At 39.8% G+C, this 25,767-nt stretch overlaps 1 protein-coding gene across 2 annotated transcripts; it reads right to left on the minus strand.

Moving 5' to 3' along the window:
- Window positions 1-4,216: 4,216 nt before the first annotated feature.
- Window positions 4,217-24,099, minus strand: LOC139693981 (tubulin beta-1 chain-like). 2 transcript variants are annotated; one of them, XM_071592360.1, is made up of 5 exons: window positions 23,909-24,099; window positions 7,539-7,647; window positions 6,173-6,543; window positions 4,768-5,523; window positions 4,217-4,695 (listed from the first exon to the last, which is right to left on the minus strand). In XM_071592360.1, the coding sequence occupies exons 1-5, from the start codon at window positions 23,963-23,965 to the stop codon at window positions 4,636-4,638; spliced, it is 1,353 nt and encodes a 450-aa protein (XP_071448461.1). In that variant the 5' UTR covers window positions 23,966-24,099; the 3' UTR covers window positions 4,217-4,635. The 2 variants fall into 2 exon arrangements, with proteins under 2 accessions (XP_071448461.1, XP_071448462.1); XM_071592361.1 differs by lacking the exon at window positions 23,909-24,099 and adding an exon at window positions 23,171-23,352.
- Between the last annotated feature and the right edge of the window lie 1,668 nt (window positions 24,100-25,767).

Below are 25,767 nucleotides of genomic sequence, written 5' to 3' on the forward strand. Positions count from 1 at the left end.
TATGTTGTGCCAAGAGTTTAGGCTTAGAAATTTAGTTGTGGTTAGTCTGTGTCTTTCCAAAACCTGTTTTGTCAGGGAGGATGTCATTAATGAAAGGAGTATGGGAAGACATCAGTTAGCTCTGTCTTAGGAAAAATGGCATTCTGATCATGGTCTAGCCTTTCTGAAACAAATTTTCGAATATAAGAGGTTTAAAAATTGAAGGCGATTTCAAAATTTTGAAACTTTAACTGGAATGAAAAGCAGGAATATCGGGAGTCAGCTGATAGAAGTTATAGATCAATGAGGTGGGTACATTTGAAGTAAGTTTGGAAAGTCATTAAGATAGGCCTCCCCATTTTTCAAAATGCACTTATTTAGCAGACCAAGCCCTTACAGTATATTAAATGTATGAAATTGAGCAAAGCAAAACTTCTTTGTATGTTCACTTCACATAAAATTGGAGGTGCACCATTTTTACTTTCCTTGAGTGCCTGCGATGTCATGGCAAATGCTACCTGCTAAGGACCTAATTCATTAATACCTGTATATGTAGAGTCAAGCTGTCTATGTATGTGAGACATGTTTGATAAGGAAGCAAAAAAATAAGCTCGGGGTGTTGGAAATGTGATATTACATTAAAACAAAGGAAGTGAAATGGGTTGATTAACAAATGGAGAATTACTTTGAAAAATAATAACAATACTTTATTCATTTTGAAAAATGGTACAACCATATTAAGTGTCGTCAATATAAATATTATTTAACATAAGTTCTTAAATGCGATGAAGATTATCACAAAAGAATTCATCCAATGAGTAAAGTGAGTGAGCAAGTAACCAGGTGTATACCCTATTCTTGAAACTGGATACCATCTGATTTCAAATGAGTAGGCATATAGTTATACAGTTGTATGTTCATATTATGAAATGTGTGGTAAGTTGATGACAATCTAAAATGGGTTGAATCTACAATATAAAGGGTTGGTGAAGAGAGAAGCTTATTGTGAACTCCTGCAAGATGAAGAGGAGAATTAATCGGACACATTCTGAGTCGCAATAGCTTACTGGAGACCCTAATAGCGGGAAAAAGGGGGAAGAATTACTGAGGAAGTCCAAGGAAGAATTATGAGAACCAGGTAATGGGAAATGTTGGTGCAAAGAGCATTGAAGGGATGAAAAGATTAGCGGGAAACTTGATATTCTAGAGATCTGTAACAAATCAATCACTGGAGTGATAACCGGCGTTAATGATGGAGTTCAGTATAGGCATAAAACCATATTCAGGCATATTGAATTGGTCTTTTGATTTTATTCCCCACCATTCTGAACTCATAGGGAGCCATCTTGCTTATTCATTTATGCTGGTTTAAGTGTTTGCAGAGGTAATTGAAATTTACTGAAGTACTTGTTTGTTCTTCGAATATATTTTTTTTCTGTGACTCAAATTGAATTTAATATGCTCAAAAATACAATAAATGGCTATTTTCAAGGCCAGATATGGAGATTAATTCAGACACAAAGCAAATTGGGTGAAAAAAGCTAGGTGGAAGATGTGGTGTGAGGAGATGGAAAGTTTCCAGAGAAAGGATGAAATTGGTGCGCAATCCAGGCAGATTAAAACCGTCAGGAAATAAGAAGGGAAAATCTGTGATAACAATCAGAGACAAGTCGGGAAAAATATGGGGTGAACCAGAAAAGATCCAAGAGAGGTAGAAGAAATATATGGAGGAACTCTTTGGAAATTAGACTTGGAGATAGTGGCATTGATGTGGATAGCTTAGGCCCTTGATGGTGAGATAGAAAGGGCACTAAGGGAATGGAAATCAAATTAGGCTGTGGGTTGTAAATAATCAGTGGAACTGCTTAAAGATTTAGAAAAATGTGGGAGGAAGGGTTTGGACCAATTTGTAACACTTGTGAGAGAGGAATTAGGGCGGAAGACTTTGTCAAATCTTTGATAGTTCCCATTCCAAAAAGGAAAAGGCAGTCAGATCCAAGGACTACCGAACAATTAGTTCAATTTCGCACATAGCGACAGTGGTTCTTAGGGTAATCAACTAGAGGATGGAAAGCAGGGCAAAAGATTACTTAGGGGATAACCAGCTAGGGTTCAGGAAGGGGAGAGGTATGTGTGATGCCATAACAGTAATGAGGTCACTATAGAGAAAAAAATATAATACAATCAGGATGTAGTTGTTTCGTAGATTTCAAAAAGGCATTTGATAGAGTAAATAAGGTAGAATTAATAAATGTAGAAAGTAGGAGTAGGTTCAGAGATACAAGAGACTTATTCTCAATCTGACTCTGACATGTCTCTGACTGCTCAGGTGCAAGTGATGGAGAGTCCACATGGGAAGTGTTAGGAAGAGTGGTAAGACTTGGGTGTCCATTATCATCTGTGATTTTCAACATGTGTGTGGAGGAAATGGTGAAAGAGGGAAACTGGAGACAGGAATGAAAGTAGGTGGGGAATTCTTAAAATCAACTAGATTTATGGATGACTAAGCTTTAGTTTGTCAGTCAACCAAGAATTAGCAAGCATTGTTTAGTGCATTGGAAGATCAGTGCGATAGGTATGGGATGAGAATAAATATAAATAAAAGACAGGTTGTGCAGTTCTTGAGAAAGAGGAAGGCAAAGTTAAATGTTAAAATAGGAGGGCAAAAGCTACAGCAGGTGGAACAGTTAACCACCCATGAAAGTGTTCTGGACCAAATTGGTCGGAGTCCCTTAAGATGGAGAATTGCATTATACCCAAGGAGGAGGGAATGGTGACAGGGACTTTTGAGTAAGGATTTTAAGAAATGACTCGTCCAAACTTGGATATGGAGTGTGGTTTTGCACTGTGCGGAAACATACTCATTGAAGCAGGATGATAGGCATAGTTGAAGGCTTTTTTAATAGGAGTGTGGAGAGAACAATTACACATTTTTTCTACGTCAGAGTGTGTTTATAACAATAGAAAATGGGAAATAGAATTTGAAATCCTCTTTCGATTATATAATCTTTCAAAGCACAATATGCCATATTTCTTTCATAGGCACGGCACTGTCATTCATATCTATATTGGATTTTTAAATGGCTCCAGTTTTTTTAACAAATCTTGTGTGTGCAGTTGTTATCGATGAGCATTTAGCTCATAACCAGGCTACTTGAAGTGAACAATCATGATTTCTGTAACATAATTTGTATATTTACGAATTAGTGACTTCTGTGATTGTTGATTATTCTATTTGATGCATAAGCATTTGTATCAGTAGGGAAATTACAAAAAAAATTGTGGATTTTTATGCATTGTATTTCTGAATGTTTTATACTGCAATTGTCCAATGATGAGATAAATAGGCTATTCACCTAGGTATCCCTGCACAAATGAAAATGTGAGTCCACACTAAAGGAGTGTTCACACCAGAGGCTTGTGAGGAATATGATGCAAATTATTTAAGCCAACATTGAGTTTTTTTTACCACTCCTTCCCTTTTATTTCTCTCTCCCTCAAACATAAATATTGTTAATGTGTCAAACAGGCACCTATTACAGGCATATATTTCCAAAATAAAAAGGAGAAAATTATGTTTATAATTGGCAAAAGTGTTTTTCACTATGATGTGAGATCATTTCATTAAAATGTTTGTGCTGAAAATCCTTGAAGATGATTTTCAAACTTGAGGTGTATTAGAGCACATAAAATTAAATGAAACTTATATTTCAAATTGAGTGCTTCTGAAGCAATAGTGTCATCTGTTAATGTTTCACAGTATTCTTTTTTGATCAACGTTAATTAAAAGTTTTTCTCCATGAACAATTACTGAAATAATGCCTCTCTTGAACATTTTTCAAAATATTTGTTTTATTTCACTGCATTTATTCTGTTATTACTAAACTAAAAAATTGCAATTCATGGCAAGCACTTTTTCAGAAAAACATATTGATTAATAGATATTGAGGTATAGATTTTTCAAAAACTGCCTAACAGGATAATTGCTTGACCAGTTGTTCAAAATTTATCTACTGTTATTTATTGTTTCCTTCTAATCCTTGATGAATACTGTTCTTATACCAAGATCATGTACGCTATTGTGATCAAATTTGTTAATTCAAATAACTGCAGTAGGAGGGTTGATACCATTTTGATTTGATGTGTTTTGCAGGTACATGGTACACATTATATTAAAATAAAATTTTCAGGTTTCAACTTAAAAATATTTATTATACATGTATTTTTGTACATTTTTAGTATCTTTTAATACATTATTTGTATAATTCAGTAGAAAAATTGAATAGTGCACTGGAAAGCTGAACAATGATGGGATACAAACTCATTAGCTTCAGAGGAATGCAAACAGATGTAATTTGGATGATTTGGTCCCCATCCCCTAAAATTAAGATGCACTAATAGAAAAGGATCCTAATTAATATAAGAACCTTGAGAAGTGCACTGATATATATAATACCCTAAAATACTAAGAGCTCATCCCCCATTCTTGTTCTGCTATTCAGGGAATAAATAGTTGGAATTAAAAGAAGTGACCATATATAGGTTTTTCTCTTATTGGAGTACACTCTTTTTACTTAAGCTTAGTGTAAGCGAGGATGGATGGAAGCAAAATATTAAACTTCTCTCAATATTGAACCTCATTCAATCACTTAAGTTCTAGTCATCCATTAAAGCCTCAATCTCTTCTTCAAATTCTGGTTCATCAACTGGTGCCTCCTGTAATTAAGTATTTTTGTTAGTAAAATTTCATTTTTAACTTAAATCATTGTAGCATAATATTTATTTTACCTGGTACTGCTGATATTCTGATATGAGGTCATTCACGTTAGCCTCAGCCTCAGAAAACTCCATCTCATCCATGCCTTCTCCAGTGTACCAATGTAAAAAAGCTCTCCGGCGAAACATGGATGTGAATTGTTCTGATAATCTTTTAAATATTTCCTGAATGGCTGTTGTGTTGCCGATGAATGTTGAAGACATACGCAATCCTTTTGGTGGTATGTCACAAACGGCTGTCTTAAGGTTATTTGGTATCCACTCAACAAAACTGCTTCCATTTTTATTCTGGATATTCATGATTTGTTCATCTACATCCTTCATGGAAACCTTTCCTCTAAATATGGTGGCCACAGTGAGATATCGTCCATTTCGTGGGTCACAAGCTACCATCATATTTTTTCGGTCAAACATTTGCTGTGTTAACTCTGATATCGTGAGGGCTTGGTACCTCTCATTCGATCGAGAAATAAGAGGAGCAAAACCTGGTACAAAAAAATGCAGTCGAGGGAAGGGGACCATATTCACTGCCAACTTTCTGAGATCTGCATTGAGTTGGCCAGGGAATCTTAAACACGTAGTAACACCAGACATTGTCAGTGATACCAGATGGTTCAAGTCCACATATGTGGGTGTAGGGAGCCTTAATAATCTGTAGCATATATCATAAAGAGCTTCATTATCAATGCAGAAAGTCTCATCCGTGCTCTCAAGAAGTTGATGAACTGATAGGACTGCATTGTAAGGTTCTACAACTGTATCAGATACCTGTAATAAGAAAGAGTTTGATATAGGTTTGCTTGATGAAATTCTTTCATTTGTGTTGTAACAAATGAATGAAACCATTGTGCCCTGTTATATTATTAAACTCTAAACATAAGCTTAGGGTTGATCAATACCTAGCTATCTACTAATATATACTTTTTGGGGCATGTATAATCAAGCTAGTCATAACAAACTTATAGTGTTACCTAGGGGGATATTATGTACCTCTTACCACCTGTAGATTTCCTCCTCCTGAAGCTAGACACCGTACAAAGCGATTACAAACAAATTTTGAGTGGAGTTATACCATGAACAGGTACGCTGGCTATATTTTCAATATGACAGCAGTTAGTTCACATCAGTGGTCTTCAGCTGGCATATTAAAATCATTAAGTGGGAGGGTGTTAAACATTATTATTTTGCATAAATTGTGATAATGACTGTTGGGGAAGAACAGGGTGTGAATGCAATATTGGTTTTGAAAAGTCATTCCAAAATAAATTTAAGAAAATTACAAAATCATTTTCATCCTTGCCTTTCAACAAACCTCCAGGTTGTGTTCGAATGCTGCTGATACTATTGTCATAACCTATTTATCACAATTTTTTTCTAAAAACAGTCCTGACTCAGGGTTTTATTTTCTACCCCTTACCTTTGGAGATGGTATGACCGAGTAAGTTGTCATCATTCTGTCTGGGAATTCCTCCCTTATCTTAGACAAGAGTAGTGTCCCCATTCCAGAGCCAGTTCCTCCACCCAAAGAATGCGTCATTTGAAATCCTTGTAGACAATCACATGATTCAGTTTCCTTTCTCACGACTTCAAGCACATTATCTATCAATTCTGCACCATCACTGTAATGACCTTTTGCCCAGTTATTCCCGGCCCCATTTGGTCCAAACACAAAATTGTCTGGACGAAAAAGTTGTCCATAAGCACTGGAACGAGCTGACTCCATTGTTCCTGGTTCCAGGTCAACTAATAAACATCTTGGGACATATTTCATGCCAGATTTCTGATAAGCTGAAAATATAATAATAACAATAATTTTATTGGTCCAGCGATCAAATACATGATATAGGACAAGTCAGAAGATATTAGAATAATACACAAATTACTAGAACAGAGCACACTATAACAATATTACACTCAATCATTAATGAAATCCACAACCTTGTAATACATTTTCTGGAGTAACATTGCTTTAATTTTGGATTTAAAAATGGAAAAACTATTGATACCCTTTAACTCATTGGGTGATACATTGTAAAGATTTAAACCCATTGAGTTTGGACCACACAAAGAACTTGTTGAGCGTACATATGGGATATGATGGTCATTAAAACTTCTTGTAAAGTGGCTGTGTACAGCACTGTTTTTATAAAATTTGGTAAAATTATTGTAAGTATACAATAACACACACAAAATATAAACACAAGGAATAGGTAACGGGCCCAGCTTTCTAAAAATGGGTTTAAAAGATAAAATTTATTCTCAATTTAAAATAAAGTCATAAATTTCTACACATCAGGACATGCTTATATAGTCTGTTACTTCCATACTAATGTAGAAAGTGAACCATTGACATTCAGCTTAGTACACTGCTAATAATACACTTAAATGGGTCCCTTTTAATTATTGTTATGAAATTCTGATTATATAATAGGTTCAAAGAGAATTGAAACAATGCAATTATCCTTTTAATGAGATACATTCAGCATAAAAACTCGGCATTATATCTTAATTTCACACACTATACTAGTATTTAGGTGCCAGCTTATTTGTATTTTGTCTCTTGTAAAATTAGTTTAGGTGAATTTTACTGGAAGAATCTGTGGGTCAATTTTTGCAAATGTTGCAAATTTATACATTTGAAAAATTATGTTCTCTAAAGTTCAAAATAGTTTATTCCAAACAGCCAGAGAAATCAATGTTAAAAAATGCAAGAATTAATGTTGCCTACACTGCAGATTGTTGTATATTGTTTAGGAATTATTTTATAGAACATATATGCTTACACTGTCCTTCATTGTAATAGACAGAAATTCTGTCTAATTGGAGGTCAGAGGTTCCCACATAGTTTCCATTTGGATCAATACCATGCTCAGCTGATATAACCTCCCAGAACTAAAAAGAGAAAAATGAGATCACAATAGTGGCAGTCAAACCTAGAGTGAGGATAAGCAAAACCTTAGAGGGATTTTCAAAATGTTGATTTCTCTTTAAGTAAACTACATATTTGGAAGTTACACAAAATATGACCTTTTTTGCATTCCTACATAAATGCCAAATCATGGCAAATTTCTACTCTGGATCTATCTCAAATACTTTCTAAGCATTATGCTTCAACTTATGTGCAACTGTTACTCAAAACATTTAATGTGAGATAGTGGCTTATCTCCAAGTATCATAAGCAAGGACAGGATATGGCACATGCTGTCTAATCATTCTGTGGAAAAAATATGGTTTATTATTGACCATCATTAACTTAGATCTTCTGGTGCAGTGAAAACATTCCAAATGATTAATGGACAATCAACTTTTTGTTGATGACTCAAAAACAATTAAGTTTCTTTTTGGGTTATGAGAGAGAGAGAAAATCAAGAGTATATTAATAAAACTTAAAAGCTTTCCTAAGGGCTGCTTACCAACAACCTCATAAACAGCCATCCCCATTGATCCAAACCTTTCATCTTTCAGTCCGTCCAGCAAAAATACCTCTACTCTTTCACCACCTAACCCTAGCATTCCAGAGTTCTTCATTCTTCCACTAATTCACAAACTTAACTTTCCTGGCCAAACCATGGTTTCTTGAACTGACTCTCCACTGGAAAGCATTTCCTTATTTGTTGACTACCATATCCAACCCCTTGTCTACTCCATAACATCATACTAAAAATCCAGCATTTCTTAGAAAACCCCACTGTTTCAATCTCCTTTCCCCAAAATACAGACATTTTGGCCACTATTGATGTGACCTACCTCTATACTCCCAATTCCCAATGAAGAAGGTCTTACCTCACTCTAATGTTTCCTTTCCAAACACTCCACTACAAAACTTCCTAGCACAGACTTCCTATGAACACTTAAACTTTATTTGCTTAACAATTATTTCACTTTTATTAATGGCCACTACATTCAAATATAGGGTTGCACCATGGGAAGTTGGTTCAGCACTTCTTTTGCTAATCTCTGCCTTGGCCTTCTCGAACAAAATTCTCTCTCTCACCACTCCCTAAAACCCTTACTTTGGCTAATATATATCTACAGGTATCTCAGCCAACATTGTATCGGCTCCATAAAAGCTTTCATCTCTTCCCTCAATAAAACATCCTCAGTTTCCTTCACCTCCACCATTTCCTCCACTCAAATTACCTTTCTAGATGTCCAAATTTCCCTCCGTAATTACAAAGTTCTTACTGCATTCCATATAAAACCCGCAAGCCACAACTATCTTCATTTCAATTAGACTCATCCACTGCATGCTGAAATATTTACCAAATTTTTTCCATGGATACTGCAACCGCAATAACCCCAATCCCGTACATAAATTTACTCCAAAGTTTCATGCCTCCCTTATCCAATTAGGTTATTTAGACACCCTAAGCAAAAAATTCTCAAACATGCATGCACCACCAAAATCTCCGGTAATAGTGAAAACAGCACTATTTACATAATCTACTTCCCTAGGATGTAGTCTCATTAGCTTATCCATTGAGGTCTCTTCCCAATCCTCTACAAAGGCAAACTCACCACTAACCTACTTTCCAAATGCCCCTCAGTCAAATTTAAATGTACCACACGTTTTTCTAATAATTTGAAGACCACCAGGCCTCTCTCTTAATCCACTCCAATTTCCCAAATCTCTCCATCTCCATGCAACCAGGTGTAAAAATCCTCCCCATGCCAAGTGTAAAAATTCCTCCATCCTTTTTGCAAATTCCCTTCCATAACAGCACCTTAATTATCTCCTGTCCCATCCAACATCTTCCTCAACTTCAAAAAATCTCATCTAATTCAGGGTAAACATTGGTCCATGCCCCATACTCCTCAATGTTAGACTTATCAATCACCAAGCACCCATCCTCCCCATCTGCCTGCATCTCAGATCCCCTGAGTTGCTGCTACCCACAGTAAAACTTTTGATTATTGCTGGATGTCACCGTTACTTCCTCCCTCCCTTCTACAATCTACAGCCACACCAATCCAATTTAGGACAGTAAAATTAGCTTGCATTTGGATATAAAACTTTCCGATCTTCAAGACCAAAATATTCCAAGTATTATTTTTTTTAAGTTTTCGTATTTCTTCCATCCCTCCTCATGGAATACAATTTGATGTTGTGGAATGGCTTGTGCATTCTGATGGCCCCTAGAGCTATGTTGGCAGCATCAATTAGATAAGAATATTTTGCACCTGGTAGGGTCACCCATACCAGAAGGGTCAGAACTAAATGAAAGGTGGACTGCTCAGCATCTGTTCATCAGTGAGGCAGCTGCAAAAGGCATCTGACCCCAGTGAAGCAGCCATTTCAGTGTTGGTGTCACATTCAAAACTTTATCGACAAGGCAACTGGAAAGATCCTCAAATGAATATGCAGCAATGATAGACAAACATGTGAGTATGAGTCCTGGCAACTATAGAATTTGATCTGTTGAGTCTTGTGTCAAGCTTGACAGTGGGAAAGGCAATGCTTGTGTGGTTGTCATCTCACAAAATTCTTGCCAACCGAAATCTGTTGCAGCAGCATAGAAGATGCAGAGAGAGAGGACTAAAGCAGTTAGAATATGGACTTGAATGTTAGAATAATGGTAAGGATAGGGAAATGAGCAAATATAAAGGGAGAAATGGAGAGAGGAAGCAGAGATATTTTAGGCCTGTGTGAGGGGAGATGGAAAGATAGTGGGAATCACCAGAATGATAATTATCAACTAATATACAGTGAAAGTAAAAGAAAAAGTGAAAGTAAAAGAAGAGAGCTAGTAAGGGGCTGCAATAATAGTGAACCAAAAGGTAGGAAGATGAGAGATAAACAGATTAGGTAATAATATAATAATTTAGTTGGTGTAAAAGATGAACCAAAAACTTGGTCATTTCTCAGGTGTTCATGACAGCAAGTAGCCATAGGGAGAGAGAAGTCAACAGGTTATTAGAGGACATACTTGGAGGTGTTCCTGGAGGAAAACATTTGATAGTGATGAGGAATTGGAATGCAACTGTAGCAGAAGGAATGGAATTGAGGTTGGAGACAATGGTTTAGGGACAAAGAAATGACCACAAGGAGAAAGCAATAGAATGCCTAAGGAGACAGGTAAATCATAACAAATACATGGTCTGGGCACCACAAAAGACAGATTTACAAATAAAATGCCAGAGGATTCAAAAAGATATCAAACTATATTATGATCAGGCACAGATTCAGGAACAGTGTGATTAATTTGCTCTGTTTCCCATAAGCAGATGAGGATTCTGATCATACTTGTAATTTAGTACTGATAAAGTTTAACATCAAATTCAAGGGAATAGATCGCAGTTGGCTAAGGAGTTGGAGTTTAGAAACAATCTGGGATGATAAGAAAGTTGTATCAGCAAGCTGTAGAAAAATTAAAGGTGAGGATAAGGAGATGGATACAATAAAATAAAAATGAGAACATATCAAAAAGGGGATGTCTGAAGCCACTGACAAAGTATAGGAATGTTAAATAGGAAAAGGGCAAGGAAACCATGGATTCTGGGTGAGATGGTTAAAAAGATAGTTGAGAGAAGGAACTGGAAGAATGTGAATACAGAGGTAGAAGAAGTACAAAGAGTTAGAGGTAAATAATATGGTTAACAAATAGAGCAAAAGAAGCATGTTGGAATATGCAGTGCAAGTATATGGGAAGTCTGCAGAGGGAGGGTGACATTGTTGCAAGTGTACAGGAAGGTGAAAACACTATCAGGATGTTATAAGGGAAAATCCATGCAAACAATCCAAAATAAGATCTGGTGCTTTCCCAGCGTAAAAGCTTAATGAAGTTTTCTTGGGTCTTCCACCAGGTCAGGGGTTCCAAAATGGCTGATTTTTGATGCTCGACTCGGTCATCATCCTCAGGGTATGAGTGCCACTCTGCATTTGGCTGTCCTACATACATGAGCCCACAGGTCAGGTGGCTCGTGATTGATCGGTGGTGGAGGAACCTCCTGGTTGGTCACCATGGCATTTGTGTTGTGTTCCTTCCTTTTCTAACCTTCATCAGCACCAGTTCCCACACGTGGCTGAAAAGTAGCCCGAGTCCCTGTTGAAATTACACCTCGCCATTCTTATTTCAATTGCTTCTTTAATTATATGGTCCTAGTTACCACCAGCGTGGGCAAGTAACTTTGTCCCATCAAAGGTAATGGAGTGATCTATCCCAATGTTGTGTTCAGCAATGGCTGATTTCTCCAACTGCCCCCAGCCATAGGTGTCGTTGGTGTTCTTTTAACCTGGTCTCAATGGTCCACCATGCATCTCTAATGTAGATGTCTCCACAGGCACTAAGGAATTGGTAAGCGCCTGGGGTCTTTAGGCCAATTGAGTCTTTGGCTCTGACAAGAAAATTTCTAATTTTTCCCGGTGGTTTGTGGACTGCCTTGATTTTTTGCCTTGCTATAATCCTGGATATTTTCCTGGAAATCAAGGAGACATACGACAAGCAGGCCCGGTGGCGGCGGGGTAATGTCCTCGCCTACCAACCCAGAGGTCGTGGGTTCGATTCCCAACTAGGTGGATATCCCTCCATCTAGGGCTTGGTTGTATGTAATTGTCGTCAAATGTCTGTAATGTAGGGTTAGGTGGAAGAAGGGACTATTAGTCCCAACCTCGCCAAATTAAGTCAATAATAATAGCTATTGGTTTCTCTTTTTCTTCCTGTATCATGCACCCTTGAGGGCTTAAGGATCTTTTTAGGGTCAAAGAGAAGTCGCATCTGCTATACCCATTTTGGAGGAAGGTAGCCTTGACGTGACTAATCTCCTCTGCCAAACTGTTTTTGTGGTCGATGGCCCTGGCTCATTGGAAGAGTGTTCAGCACTGCTCGCCACTGGGCTGGGTGGTGGTGGCGGCTCTTTCCACTATGGTACACAGAGACCAGTGTTCATCGACTTCCAGTGCACCCCATGTCCAAGTGTGCCATTGAGTAAACAGTAGGAAATTCATAAAATCTTTAGGTTTGCTGATGATCAAGCTTTAGTTTGCCAGTCAGCCTAGGGCTCGCAAATGTTATTGAGAACATTGGAAGCCCATGGAATGAGAATTAATTTTAGTAAAACAAAGGTTATGTGGTTTTCATGAAAGAGTAAAGTTAAAATAGGAGCTCAAACTTTATCTGGTTTACGGAACTGTTTACTTTTCTCAGAAGTATTTTGGAATAAAATGTTTGAGGTAGAATGTAGAGAAGAAGATGAATTGCACCAGGCCAATATTATTTTACAAGGATTGAGCATTGATGCAGAAGAAACGACCTATTAAAACTTTGATATGGAGCATGGTCCTGCCCAGCGCAAAATTATGGTCACTAAAGCAAGATGGTGTAGATTGTGGACGCCTTTGAAATGTGAGTGCAGAGAGGGATGTAAAAAGTGAAATGGACAGAAAGGAAAGCAAATGAGGAAGTGCAAGGTATGGTTGGGAAGGAGAGGGGATTGTTGGGAGAAATCCAAAGGAGGCAGGAAAAATGGATGTGGAGCATTTTGATTGGCAGTAGTATGTTGAAGATTGTGATATGGGGGGTAGAATGTTAGGCAGACAAGGTAGGAATAGGATAGGAATGTTTGACGGAATGAAGGGAGAAACAGAGTATACAGAATTCAAGAAGGATTCATTGTAGAGTCAAATGCCAGGTATTTCTTTGTTAGAAGATTCAAGGGAATGTATCATTTTTGTGTATCAGAGTTTTAGTCTGTTTCCAGTCTAAACCTACTTTAAATGATAGAATAGCAATAATAATAATAATTCTTTAAGAAAATGTACACAAATGAAGTGGCATAAGTACCGTATTTTCCCATCGGTAACGCGCACCAAGAACTTTTTAGCTATCATGAATTTCCGCGCATGCCCAGGGATTCATAGTTATCTTGAACGTATATAGATGCCGCGTATTTTTATTTCCATATATATATATATATGCGGGTAAAAATTATATATAGTGTGTGTAAAATACGTATATATCGGATGTGTGTGTGTAAAATTACGTCTATGTTTTGATTTTTTTCAATTTTCATTACATAACGCGCATCGTCATTTATTCGATCATCTGAACATTTTTGTATAGATAACACGCACGCGTTATCGATGGTAAAATACGGTAATAGACTCAAAATGCAGGCTCATATTAGTTAAATGTGTCGACGTGGATCTCATAATTGATTCCTAGTTCTTGTTATTGTTACTATTTGGATTCTGTGTAAGACCGATCAAGAATTTCAATCCGCGGTTTTTTTTATCCTCTGCGTGCTTGTGTATGGGCAGCTAGTTTGATGAAAGACGACAAGTTCCGGGACGACGCCGAAAGTGAGGAAAAAAAGATGAGTGCGAGCCGAGAGTGGAAGTGATGCCTTGGAAAACAAGAGCAACCTCTCCTCCACCGCCCCCTGCTCCCCCTCCTCTCTTTCCCTCCCGGCGTCCCATCCCCTTCCCAAACCGTCCCCTTCTGAATGTCTCGCTCTCTTTTCTTCCCCCCTTCCAACCCGCAGAAGGAACGCACTTCTGCCGAAACTCATTCCGCTCTGCATTCCGAGACAGTTGAAATGCGCTCCCCTTCCCTCAAATGAGTCAGTGTTCTCCCGCTAGCTTCCTCACCCCGCTCCCCTCGTCAACAGCTAGGCATTGGGAGCGCCTTTCTGGAAATCATCACTCCGCCAGTGTGCTTGAAATGTTTGTTAAAATGGAGCAGAAATCCTCCTCCCTCCTCCTCGAAGACCTCATTCAATGGTTTTCGAAGCAATTCATTAGTTGCATAATTCTTCCATTATGATGCGTCCACAGACTAATCGTAGATCGTGAATTGAAAAAGGGAATGGCCATGAGCAATGATGCAGTAATTTCCGGGCAGTAATTTAAATGCAGATATGTTCATGAAATTTAAGGCCATTGTGCGATCTTGACCGTCGCGTTTGGAGCGTGTAATTCTATCTTGGCCTATAATTGTAATTATAATAATTATAATTGTAAACGTCTTTATTATGGCGAGATTGAGACTAGATAGCCCCTGCCAACGCTTAATCTATTGGTAATAATATTTCGTCTTCTTTCGCTATTTCTTCAAGTTTCACCGCGGGATTAGAGTTGAATGCGGAAAGCTAGTAAATGTTTCTGGCGGATGTAAATGCCGTATTTCGTTGTTGGTTGTATTTACTCTGTATTCTTAAGCATAGATCCTGTCCCTAAATCAGAACAGTTTTGCGTAAAATTGTATTTAATGGAGCTAATTAGACCCGACACTCCTTTTCCTTGACTATCTCGGTAGGAAGAGTTAAACTTCATCGCTGGTCAACCGGAAAAGGGATGTCAGGAAGGCAAGTCAAGTTATACCTCGGAGGGCGGCTATCTTCCTCTATCACTGTTTGCTGTGGTGGGAGTGATTTGACAACTCAAGGCCTAGACAAACAATCAACCACAACTGGTCGTCCACCACTGTCTGCGTCTCTCGTGTTATATTAATCAGTGAAGCATTGCAGCCTCTTGGACAAAATGGAACAGTTTCTCCTTTGAAAGTGGGTAGTTCAGAAAGAAATGGAGCTTCTCAAGATCCAAGTCTCTGCGTGTCCAAGCATTGGTCACTTGCCATGACGTGGTCGTCCTAAAATTGGAAGTGTCCGGTCGATACGTAGCGAATTAACACATTCAATCTTGGTGCCAATGATAACGAGTCACAATGAACCTGTTAACACCCATTACTTTCCCCGAGTACATTCAAACCCTCAGGATCTCGTTGGAAATTGAAATTTAGGTGACTTGAATGCATGCCCCTAAAAAAGAAGAACGAACTGCACTTGAATACGCAGGTCGTGAGTTCTTGGCTCCCCTTTAAAAATAAAAAAAAATAACAACCCTTGTTGCCACTTCACTCATGGCAACACCAGCTGCAGGCAATAGAGAAAGAAGCCCTTCCTTACTTCGCCTAAGAGTGAGTATGGGTGCTGGCGACGATTGGGTTTTGGGAGGCGGGAAGGAAAGCAGTTGGGGGCTGTTGGTAAGTGGGGTCCCCGTCGCGTGCGGCGTATCCAGAATTAGCCCATGGGTAGGGAGGCTGAGGAATTCCCCTCACCCCACCCGCCCTCCTTTCACCCTCGCGAGGGTGTGACAAGAACTATATGGTTCGTGGAGGATGTAATGAGGAGGCGGAGAGGGTTGGTTAGGTGGCATGGGGGTTGGCGAAAGACAAGACGGTGAAGCCGGATGAAGGGAGAGTTAAAAGAGGGTGCGCAAGTCATCTGGGAAGGAATTAAAAAAGGAGAGCCAAAAAAAAAACATCCTGGAGAGATCCCGTCGCTCCCCCTGGATAAACGAGAGTGGTCCCTCCTCCCCCTCCCGCCCACCCCCTTTGGGCCTCCGAGGATCCCCTCTCCGCGACCCAACGTGGTGGAGTCCCAGCTCTGTCTGCGCAGAGGATTGACGTTTACGATGTCAGGGGGGTGAGGTACGTGGCGGGGAGGGGAGACGGCGCCCTTCCAGTTTCCTCCCACAACTCACTTCTCGACGTCCTTAGGGGAGGGTGACGACCACCCGGTCATCCGCCACTTAGGGTGCTACTTTTCCCCGAACGCTCCGAGAGATATTCCTCACTTCGGCACCGAATAAATTTTTCTTTTCCAACTCAGAAATTACAAATCAATTGCAAAAATCTTTTCAAATATCTGAAGCAGCGTGAGATTTTCTAACACCTGATCCGGAGTATCCCGAGAATTTCTGGTGTGAGCTACTCGAAAACGGTTGACGTTAATTTTGCCTTAATTTTTTTCCATCATTTTACTCGAGGAAATCTCTTCAATAAAAATCTAAACCCAGGATCCAATAAGTGTGTCCTCCATGAAAAAAGTTGTTCGCCTGGAAAGAGTCTATTGTTCATTTTTTTAAGGGCGAGCAGTGGTTTTTTTTAGCAAACTCAGAACCCCAAAAACCGATGAATTTTTCCCGAAAGTAATTCCAAAATGGCACTTTTCGATGATTGGAACATATCTGTAGCTTTGCCATCCAAATCTGAGGCATTGTGAATCATTTCTCGAAAAGTCTTGGAATAATTCCATGCGAAATGAGCCATCGCCCATCTCTTCCCTCCTGTCCATCTTAATGGAGATGGAGACGAAGATGACCGCACTCCATTTAATTTGCTCTCATTAGATTCGTTTAGATCCTCGATTTGGCTTCCCCGAGCGGACGTGCATCAGCTACTTCCACGACTCCCCCACGGCCGAACGCGGATGCTGAAAAGTGCTTGCACTTCGGGCGTACGGGGTCGCTTCAGATGTCATCCCGTCGAGCTAGCTGTACGTAGCCGAGACTTCGAATGGGTATCCTTGAGGTCAAAATTGTCATTTTTTTCGTTCTCTTGCGAATCCATGGGGGGATACAGAGGGGAGCAAAGTGGGATTTCCATCCCCTTAACTGGAGGCGGAGGACTTTCTACGAGTCCGCACCTCTTGAATCTGCATTCCTCACCTTTTATTTATACATTCTCGCAAGTGAATCTTTCCATGCATACTCAAATGTAGAGTAGGTGAAATCATGTCGTCTGGAATGATCTCTCCTGTCCTGAAATGGCAAGGGTATTCACGACATTTTTAAGATTTGCACCCTGCCTGATTATCAATATTCCTATTTTTAAGCTTCTACTGCGGCAATTAATCTCTCCCTAACGTATCCCACTTCCCTCGTACGTTCTCCCATTCATCCTTCCTCCCATTATTTAGCATGAATATTTTGTGCTTATGCTCGTTACTATACGCGAGCGCTTACCTATGCACATATATATATATATATATATATATATATATATATATATATATATATATATATATATATATCTGTATGCTAGGGCTTACCATCCGTTGGAATCAGATGGCCCGAGGCAGCCAGCCGACTGACTTATCTCCACGCTGTTGTGTACGTTCAGCCTTCCCCCTCCCTCCCTCCACTCAAAACTCTTTCTTCGCCTTCCAGACCTCCCTGCCTCCATCGGACACGTCACTTCCTCTTGAGATCATCAAACCCTCTTGTCTGTCGCCGGTGCTCGCCCTCGTATCTCTCTCTCACCCTCCTCGCGCCCCGACCAACCCCTTTCTCCGTTCCCTCCGGGCACCACGGAGTTCAGTTTCCCCCTCCCTCCCCATTTCACCCCTTTTGCCTTTCATTTTCGTTTCTTGCCTTCTTATAGCCCGACAACAAAGAAGCGTAGCATCCATTCCAGGCCCACAAATATGTACGGATATTTGGGGTGGATCTTAATATGTAGTTTTTCAAGGACGATTTTCGATTGAAAGTCGCTAGATCGCACACCCTTCGCCATCAGGAGGCAGCCAATCCACCATGGGATCGTTTCTGCGGAGAGTAGTGGCCGAGATGAGAGTGATTGTCGGTGAAACTCGAACGCTTTAGCTGACAGGCGGCCAAATGAGGTGCCTACGCTAATAGTAACATCCAAATAATGAAATAAGCGATAGTTACTAATATAGCACATTTAGATATCAAACAAATAGTGATAGTATGCACGAAATTCACGTCATAATCATCACGTGACTTTTTTCTTATGTAAAGGTTTACTTCGTAGAATGATTCAATACGATAATTGCCACATTTTATTTATGAATAGAAAATAAGTACAAAAATGGTATCTTTAATTAATAATTAACATTATACCAAGTATTAGGAGGAATTCATTCTCGTAACATTTTTTGTTGAGGAGGTTTTTTACTCTTCTACTAAATCGGATGTGAAAAATGAAGGTGAAAACAACGATAATCATGGAGAGAAAAACGGAAAAAAGGGAAGCTCGCGTGCGGGTGAAATCGTTTTTTAACTATTGAAGAAAATATGAAATAAATGCATGTAAAATCTTCAATGTCATCCGAATACTAAGGCGTGTTCCCCTCACCTCTCCGGGGAAAACATCTCAGATGGTCAAGAATGAACAATGGTCCCGTCTACATCCGTCATTCGAATTCTAAGGAGGCAAGAACTTCCTTTCGGTCACGAAGCAATCGCAGCAGACTTTTCTTGCAGAGATAAATTTGTATGGAAGTGACTGCCATTTTTTTCATGAATGGTTGAATTCAGAAACATTAGCCAACTGGTTTTCTATATATCGGTTTGAAATGCCAGCAAGAACCTTATTTCTTATGGCACATGTTGATGGGGTTAAGGAAAAAATTAAATCTGTACGGATTATTGCAATCGGAGAATAATGAAGCTTGGGAAACAAAATAATACGAAAATTAAAATCTTATGGACGTCGGCTACGCTTCTTACTAAAGCATACTCGGGTGTTGAATTTGAATCTTGAACTCTGGTTTAGTAGGTGCTGAGAAGTACTAATATGAATTAGAGTTTATTTAGTTTTCTTAAATCTCATTCCTTAAGTTAATCTATTTAGGGTTTCATGCTTTAGTTTATAAATTTGACAGTAAATTTCTTTGGCGTTTTCAAATACTAATCATGGGGTCACATTGACTTGAAATTTTATGTAACGTGGACTTCAATGAAGCATTAATATTTATCACCCGAATACATTTCGACTAACTTGATAATGGTTATTGGAGACCAAATTCAATATTTATTTGTATAGTACTTTACAGCACGTTTTAATAGTTGATTTTGCACTAAATACCTAATATCATGAAACTCGAAATCAAAAAAATTGGAAACACATTTATTAAAAAAATAGAAAATTATAACGGGAGATATTGTGAACAGCATGAGATTATTCCGGAGATTCCCTTTTCCATTTCATTATTTGCAATAAGCAGGGTCACTTGTCTATCTACGTTATTTTCGCCTGCGGCTTATTCGAGATGCCATTAGTGGACTTCGAACATTGAATCGTCAACGAACGCGAAGGAATGCGAAGGAAAGGGGGCGTTGCTTCTGAACGGGGACTTCGGTCTTCACGGCATGGGAAGACGGGACTTGGTGCGTGCGTGTGTGTATATATAGTATATATATATGTACACATCTCACTTCAGTTCCCCTAATACATGAGGCGATGAGTAATATCAATTGGTGAGTCGGATCGGATTGGGCCCAATGGAGAGGGAGCAATTGAAGATTGAAATGTCTGGGCGTGTAGAAGATGAGACTATAGGGGAGAATAAGGGCTGGAGAGAAGTACTAGGGGATCAGGTGATTGGCCCTCATAATGTTTCATCAAATGAGTGCAAATGGGAATGCCATCATCCTGACGGATTGTAAAAGTAGTTAATTTGATATAAAAATTTTCCGACTCCAAAAAGATGAGCGAGTCCAACTCGCGGGCTATCTCCTACCCCATTAAAAAAAATAAGATCCCTAGAAAAGACACGAAGCTAATAACCCAAGGCATTCACTATATTTTGCGATTTTTCTTCAGGTGTCTATTTCACTCTCAATCATGGGCGAATGTGTGGTGAAGTGCATTCATGCCCATCAGAATACTACATCGGCATTTAACACGAGTGGCGGGGGATTATGGACACTTCTAATATAAAAGATATTAGCAAACAGTGCAATACCACCATTGACTTAAGCTACAGGGTTCGTCCGGAAAATAAGTGTACTGACTCCTGGGCTGGGCGCGCCGCTCCAGGCGCGCCCAGCACCGCTCTGACGGGCTGCGATTGGAGGGGGGTATGTTGGCAAGCGACGCTGAAAAAGGCAGTCTGCTCTGAGCTGTGGTGTAGTGAGGAGCTCTGTTAACGCGAACATCCACGCTCGACCCACGTCACGGAACGCGATGCCGAAGTTTTTGGAGCAGCGTTATTCCATCAAATTTGCGATAAAGCTTGGGAAATCGTCTACCGAAACTGTCGGTATGATTAACCAGGCTTACGGGGAGTCAGCCATGTCCAGAAACATGATCTTTCGGTGGCACAAGATGTTCGTGGAGGGCAGAGAAGACGTCGACGACGAGTCTTCGAGAGGTTCCCGATGATGCCTTCGCGGGAGCGTTCCAGGAATGGGAACGCCGCTGGAACAAGTGTATCGACTCACAAGGGTCCTATTTTGAGGAATATTAGCTTAAGATATGTAAAAGTGTAATAAATTTTTTTTCCTGAGCTCAGTACACTTATTTTCCGGACGAACCCTGTATTCCTCGTGCATAAAGTGATGCGAAGCGCTGATCTCATTCCAGTTGAGCAATGTTTCCTGGTTTAAACTTTTTACATCATGAGTACTCATTTTTTGTAATACGAGGGTCATCCGGAAAGTAGTACCCGTTCGTGCCGCATGAAGTGCTGACGACGCGAGTAGCCGCTGGACGAGGTCAGATAGCTTCAGTGGCTTGTCTGCCTTCTCTGAGCCAAGTTGCGTGACGCTAGCATTGCCTGTGTTGTTTCTGTGATTGTTTACAATGTTTAAAAAAATTGAGAACGCCGCCAGTTGTGAAGTGAGGGCAGTGATTAAATTCCTCAATGCAAGAAACGTTCGCCCATGTGATATTCATCGCCAATTAAAGGAGGTGTATGGAGACAATGTAATGGACGAGTCGTCTGTTCGGCGGTGGTGTCGCAACTTCAACATGGGGAGGGGGAACACACACGACGATGAGCGTTCGGGGAGACCGTCTGTCATTACAGACCAACTGGTGAGCTCAGTTGACGAATTCGTGAGGAACGATCGGCGCGTCACAATTGATGACATCTGTGAGCATTTTCCCAATGTTTCTCGAACAATTGTTCATGAAATTGTTAAACACCATCTGCATTATGCAAAAATTTGTGCAAGATGGGTCCCTCGCGTATCTCAATGAGCTGGCGGCGAAGGACTATGCAGCAGGAATACAGAAACTTGTCACACGTTATGACAAATGCCTTAATTTGCTTGGAGATTATGTTGAGAAGTAGTTTAAAGTATCCTCTTTCAAATAAAATTTTTTATGTTTGTTAATATTTACTTTTGTGGCTTTATTTCACGAACGGGTACTACTTTCCGGATGACCCTCTTAGCTAAGAAAGCATTTTCTTCAAAATTTGCATGATCTGCTAAGCCTTACGACTAATGTCACTTAAGTCTCTAGGAGTATGAAACTGTACAAAGGAATTTCGTCAGTGACAAACGATGCTGTATTGTCTCAGCTAAATTATATTTTGTGAGAAGAGAACATGGAAAAATAACTTTGACCCATACTGATTCAAATTCTAGCAAAAGTAGTAATTGATGATGCTTGCTTGTATCACTTTAGTTCGGTGCTCTTGTCCTTTCGCGCACCAGTTGGTTGCGCCTAAGCACCCATCCCATTTTAGACCGCGGATTCGAATTGACATTGACCCAGGGTATGGACGTGGTGTCCGTGAGATCATGAAATGATTCAATGCCAAGAAATTAACTCTACAATTTTGATGGATATTTTTTAAAGGAAGTGATGATTCTGTTTGACAATAACAAGGTATTAGAATCGAGCGAAAGCATACGGTCGAACGGCATAATGATAGACTTTTGTATCTAAATTATTATTTTTTTTAGAAATTATATTTCTTTGCCATTTCATGACAAAGAACGTCCAATGAGAAAACAATTTCAACCACGATAAACATTAAATGGAAGAAATTAGATCGCAATATCAAAGGATATAGGATTTCCTTTGCATTCACTAGTTCAGCAACACTTCATTTAACGTGAGGAAACTAGTAACATTAATGCCATCATTGAACAGTCTCCGCGTAACATAAAATTCACCTCTATATATGTATTTAACTTGCAGCTTTGTACAAGCGATGTGCATATATTTCGGTATAATCTTAAAAATTGAGGATTACGGTTTACTAATGGAGGACCGCGTTTAAATCTTTTATCTTGGAAATAATGTATTAAATCAACGGCGTTTACACTGAATTCAAGACACACCAAGTTAACACACACCAAATGCATGGTAGAAAGAAGAAATCAAATGATCATTACTTGGCCTGAATTCTTGAATACCCACAGCTGCATTATATTGGGTCAATTGACCGATATATCAAAATGATGACGGATTGATCGACAGCAATGCGAAGGAAATTATAAGAGGGGATGACTGGATATCTAACACTATACTTATTGTATAGCTAATGGTGACGTTTTTGCTCCAGTCGGCCTTGGGCACATAATTTTTTCATATTATTAAAAAGAATCTAGTTGCATTGTTTAAGAAGAATATGATAATAATATCCTCTGGTTGATAGAAGGGAACCGTCATTGGTCTTTCTACCAGAGGAAAATGAAGGATTGAATTAAACTCATTAAAATTTTGGATGTTGGGAGTAAACGTACAATCAAATATCTGAGGGGAATAATAAGCATTTTAATGAGGAATGCATTCGCGGAGAAAAATAACATCACGAATATTATTAGTTTTGCATGCAGACTATTTTCATGCTTTTGTTTTCCTGATTTGTTTATTTGCATTGTGTCTCTTTTGCGAAGATAGCCGCGAGGCTGAAACGTGGAAACCAAAAATACCTTTAAGTATGGACATGTGGGTGTGGATTTATCCTTTCAGTCAATGGAGCATGCGCTGAAACGATGGCATCCAGTAATGGAAGGAAGAGAGAAGGGCGAATCCCCCAGACGACCACAACAAAAAGCCACAGACCTGCTCCCACCGGATGTTTTATAGCTTCGTTCCGGCGTCAAAACAACTCATTCACAAAAACAATTCGTCATCACTCGGCCAGACTTCGGCATTTAAATTCCTTCGAGTTACTTTCAAACTATTTTCCTAAGATAACACTTTAAGGAGCAAATGCTCCTTATTCTAGCTACGGTGTTCCATCACATAACCTCACTGAAACTGCGAACTGCTTATTCCTTCTGAACCGCGCTCCTCTCCTACTGTGTGATCACCAACGTGCGAAATCAAAAGTCTTGTCAAAGGTAAACTTGACTCTTCTTATCACGTGATTCTTCTAAGACCCATTCTCATAATAGGGTTGTCAAAACCAACCGTAAGTTGACGTGATCATTTCCTTTCCTTGGAGGTCACAGAAATGTCCAATTTTACGAATAATTCAGGCGGCGTACGTTAACATTAACCGTAATTACTCCGTCTCCAAGTTAATGAGTGCTTTGACGGTTGGTTTGGGTTTAACTAGCAATAATTAATTTTCGCCTTTGATCGAAGTTTAATCAAAGCGAGGCATTGCAACACCGGACATAAGTTCACACAAATGCAAATGGTTCGTGAGGATTTCTCCTTACCTGTGTTCCGATCTGGTTGCCGCACTGCCCGACTTGCACGTGGACTATCTCCCTCATGGCTCTGACCTCAGTTGATGCGCGCTACTCCTGAGTACGTGCGACCGTCTCCAGTCTCTCTCTCGGTGTCCTCCCTTGCAAGTCTTCTGACCGTCGCGGAAGAATGCGATACAGTGCGACTCTCCCGGGGAACCCTCTTTTCGTCTGCCCTTCCGTTCCAAGCAGAGACGCCACACGGCCGAAGATCCAAACTCGATTTGGTAATCCGCAAGCAAGGTTGGGAGGAGGAAGGATGTGGTGGGAGAGGGGCGTGCGTGAGAGGGTGGACCGCCTGTCTAGAGCACGAAGAGCGATTGTGAGAGGGAGGAGGTGGTCACGAAGAGGTGGAATGGGGAGGAAGTGCGGGCGGGCTAACAGTAATACGAGGTATTGGGAGGGGGTGGATGTTGCTTTGGGGGACGGTCACTTGCTGTCGATATATCTCGCTCCATCCTACCGGTCAAAGATTAGTGGTGCACCGCCGATCGACACTCAGAATTGATTAACGAATTAATAAGGACGAATTGCATCCTCAGACGGCATTTCTCGAAAAATATTCGCTCACAGTTCGTACTTGGAAAGGATAAATATCTTCTCGGCTCTAAACCTATGAGCGCCGAGATTCCACTGAGATGACACTGATTAGAGATGTTATCGAGTCGTTACTTAGGGAAAGGGAGGTAAGGGGGTAAATCCATTATTCTTAATAATAATGTAATGTTTTGTGACAGATCACGAGTGCATCAATATCCACGGACCTGCTCGCGGACGTTATCTGAGAATTTTTTGACGGAAGCATGCGAAAATCGTATTTTCAACACAAAATGTACCGATCTCCATTCGACTCTCCTGCATGGAGTTCCTTCCAAATGGAAATTTCGAAAAGCGTATTAGGGACGTCGAGTGAGCTGTCTTTAGTTCGTTTTGGGCTCGTTTTGAAGTGCTATCTTTCATTTTGTGTTGACTCGCGCTTTGTAAATGAAGTTGTCGTTTTGAAACACACGCAAATTTTCTGTTCTTTGCATACCCTTCATACCAGTTTTGGCGCGGTGACTCCATGTAATAATGGCAAAATGTAATAATAATCAAACTACGAAACTTATAAACAATACGTCGCGGACTCACATCCTCGATACGGATTCAAATACGAATAGGAGGACTGTTAAAAGTACTCATTTAACAAGTGGATTTTCAATAGGGAAGCCTATCCGGTTAACTGCTCGGGATTAAGAGCTCTCGGCTTCAGCATATCCCAAGGTTCAGGCCTGAATAAAAAAGTGGGCATGGAAGTATTGCTTTCTTATAATCGATTTACCGAGTGTCGGTTATGGCGCAATGCTCTATTACCATTCGGAGAATTGTCAAAATCCCATTCCACCATTTTGTTTGCGGGACGGGAGAATTATTCCGTGTAAATGAAGCAATTTTAATAACTCACTTTTTGATTACGTTCAGACAATTTAGGCGGTTGTTTCCTCAAACTGAATGCACGACGAAATGTGAAGCTGTTACAGTTTATTGAATACTCGGACGTGCAGGGAGGCAGTGTCCGTCGTGCAGTAGAAAGAAAATAAAGAAGGGCCATCGAGAACCAGAAGGAGCTTAACAGATTTATGCACAATCCCCTTCAAGTTTCCCAGATGATAGTGGAAACATTCATGTCTCGTTTTCCGAAAACTATGGCAAGTGATTATTTCAGTTTCCAGTATTTATAAAATTTCCTCTGCAAAAGAATTTATTCATCGAAGATAAGGTACCGATCGGAAAGAGTAGAAACATTCTGTGATGCCAATTTCATCGGCTCCTGCTTTAAATCACACATT

This window comes from Hetaerina americana, unplaced genomic scaffold, assembly GCF_022747635.1.
Source record: "Hetaerina americana unplaced genomic scaffold, ioHetAmer1.1.p SCAF_5, whole genome shotgun sequence".
Classification (NCBI taxonomy): domain Eukaryota; kingdom Metazoa; phylum Arthropoda; class Insecta; order Odonata; family Calopterygidae; genus Hetaerina; species Hetaerina americana.

Coding starts and splice junctions, on each gene's coding strand:
- LOC139693981 (XM_071592360.1), bottom strand. CDS start 23,965: ATGAGGGAGATAGTCCACGTGCAAGTCGGGCAGTGCGGCAACCAGATC. Junction 6,544..7,538: donor CTATTACAATGAAGGACAGT/GTAAGCATATAT, acceptor TTATATTTTCAG/CTTATCAGAAATCTGGCATG. Junction 5,524..6,172: donor CGGTCATACCATCTCCAAAG/GTAAGGGGTAGA, acceptor TTCTTATTACAG/GTATCTGATACAGTTGTAGA.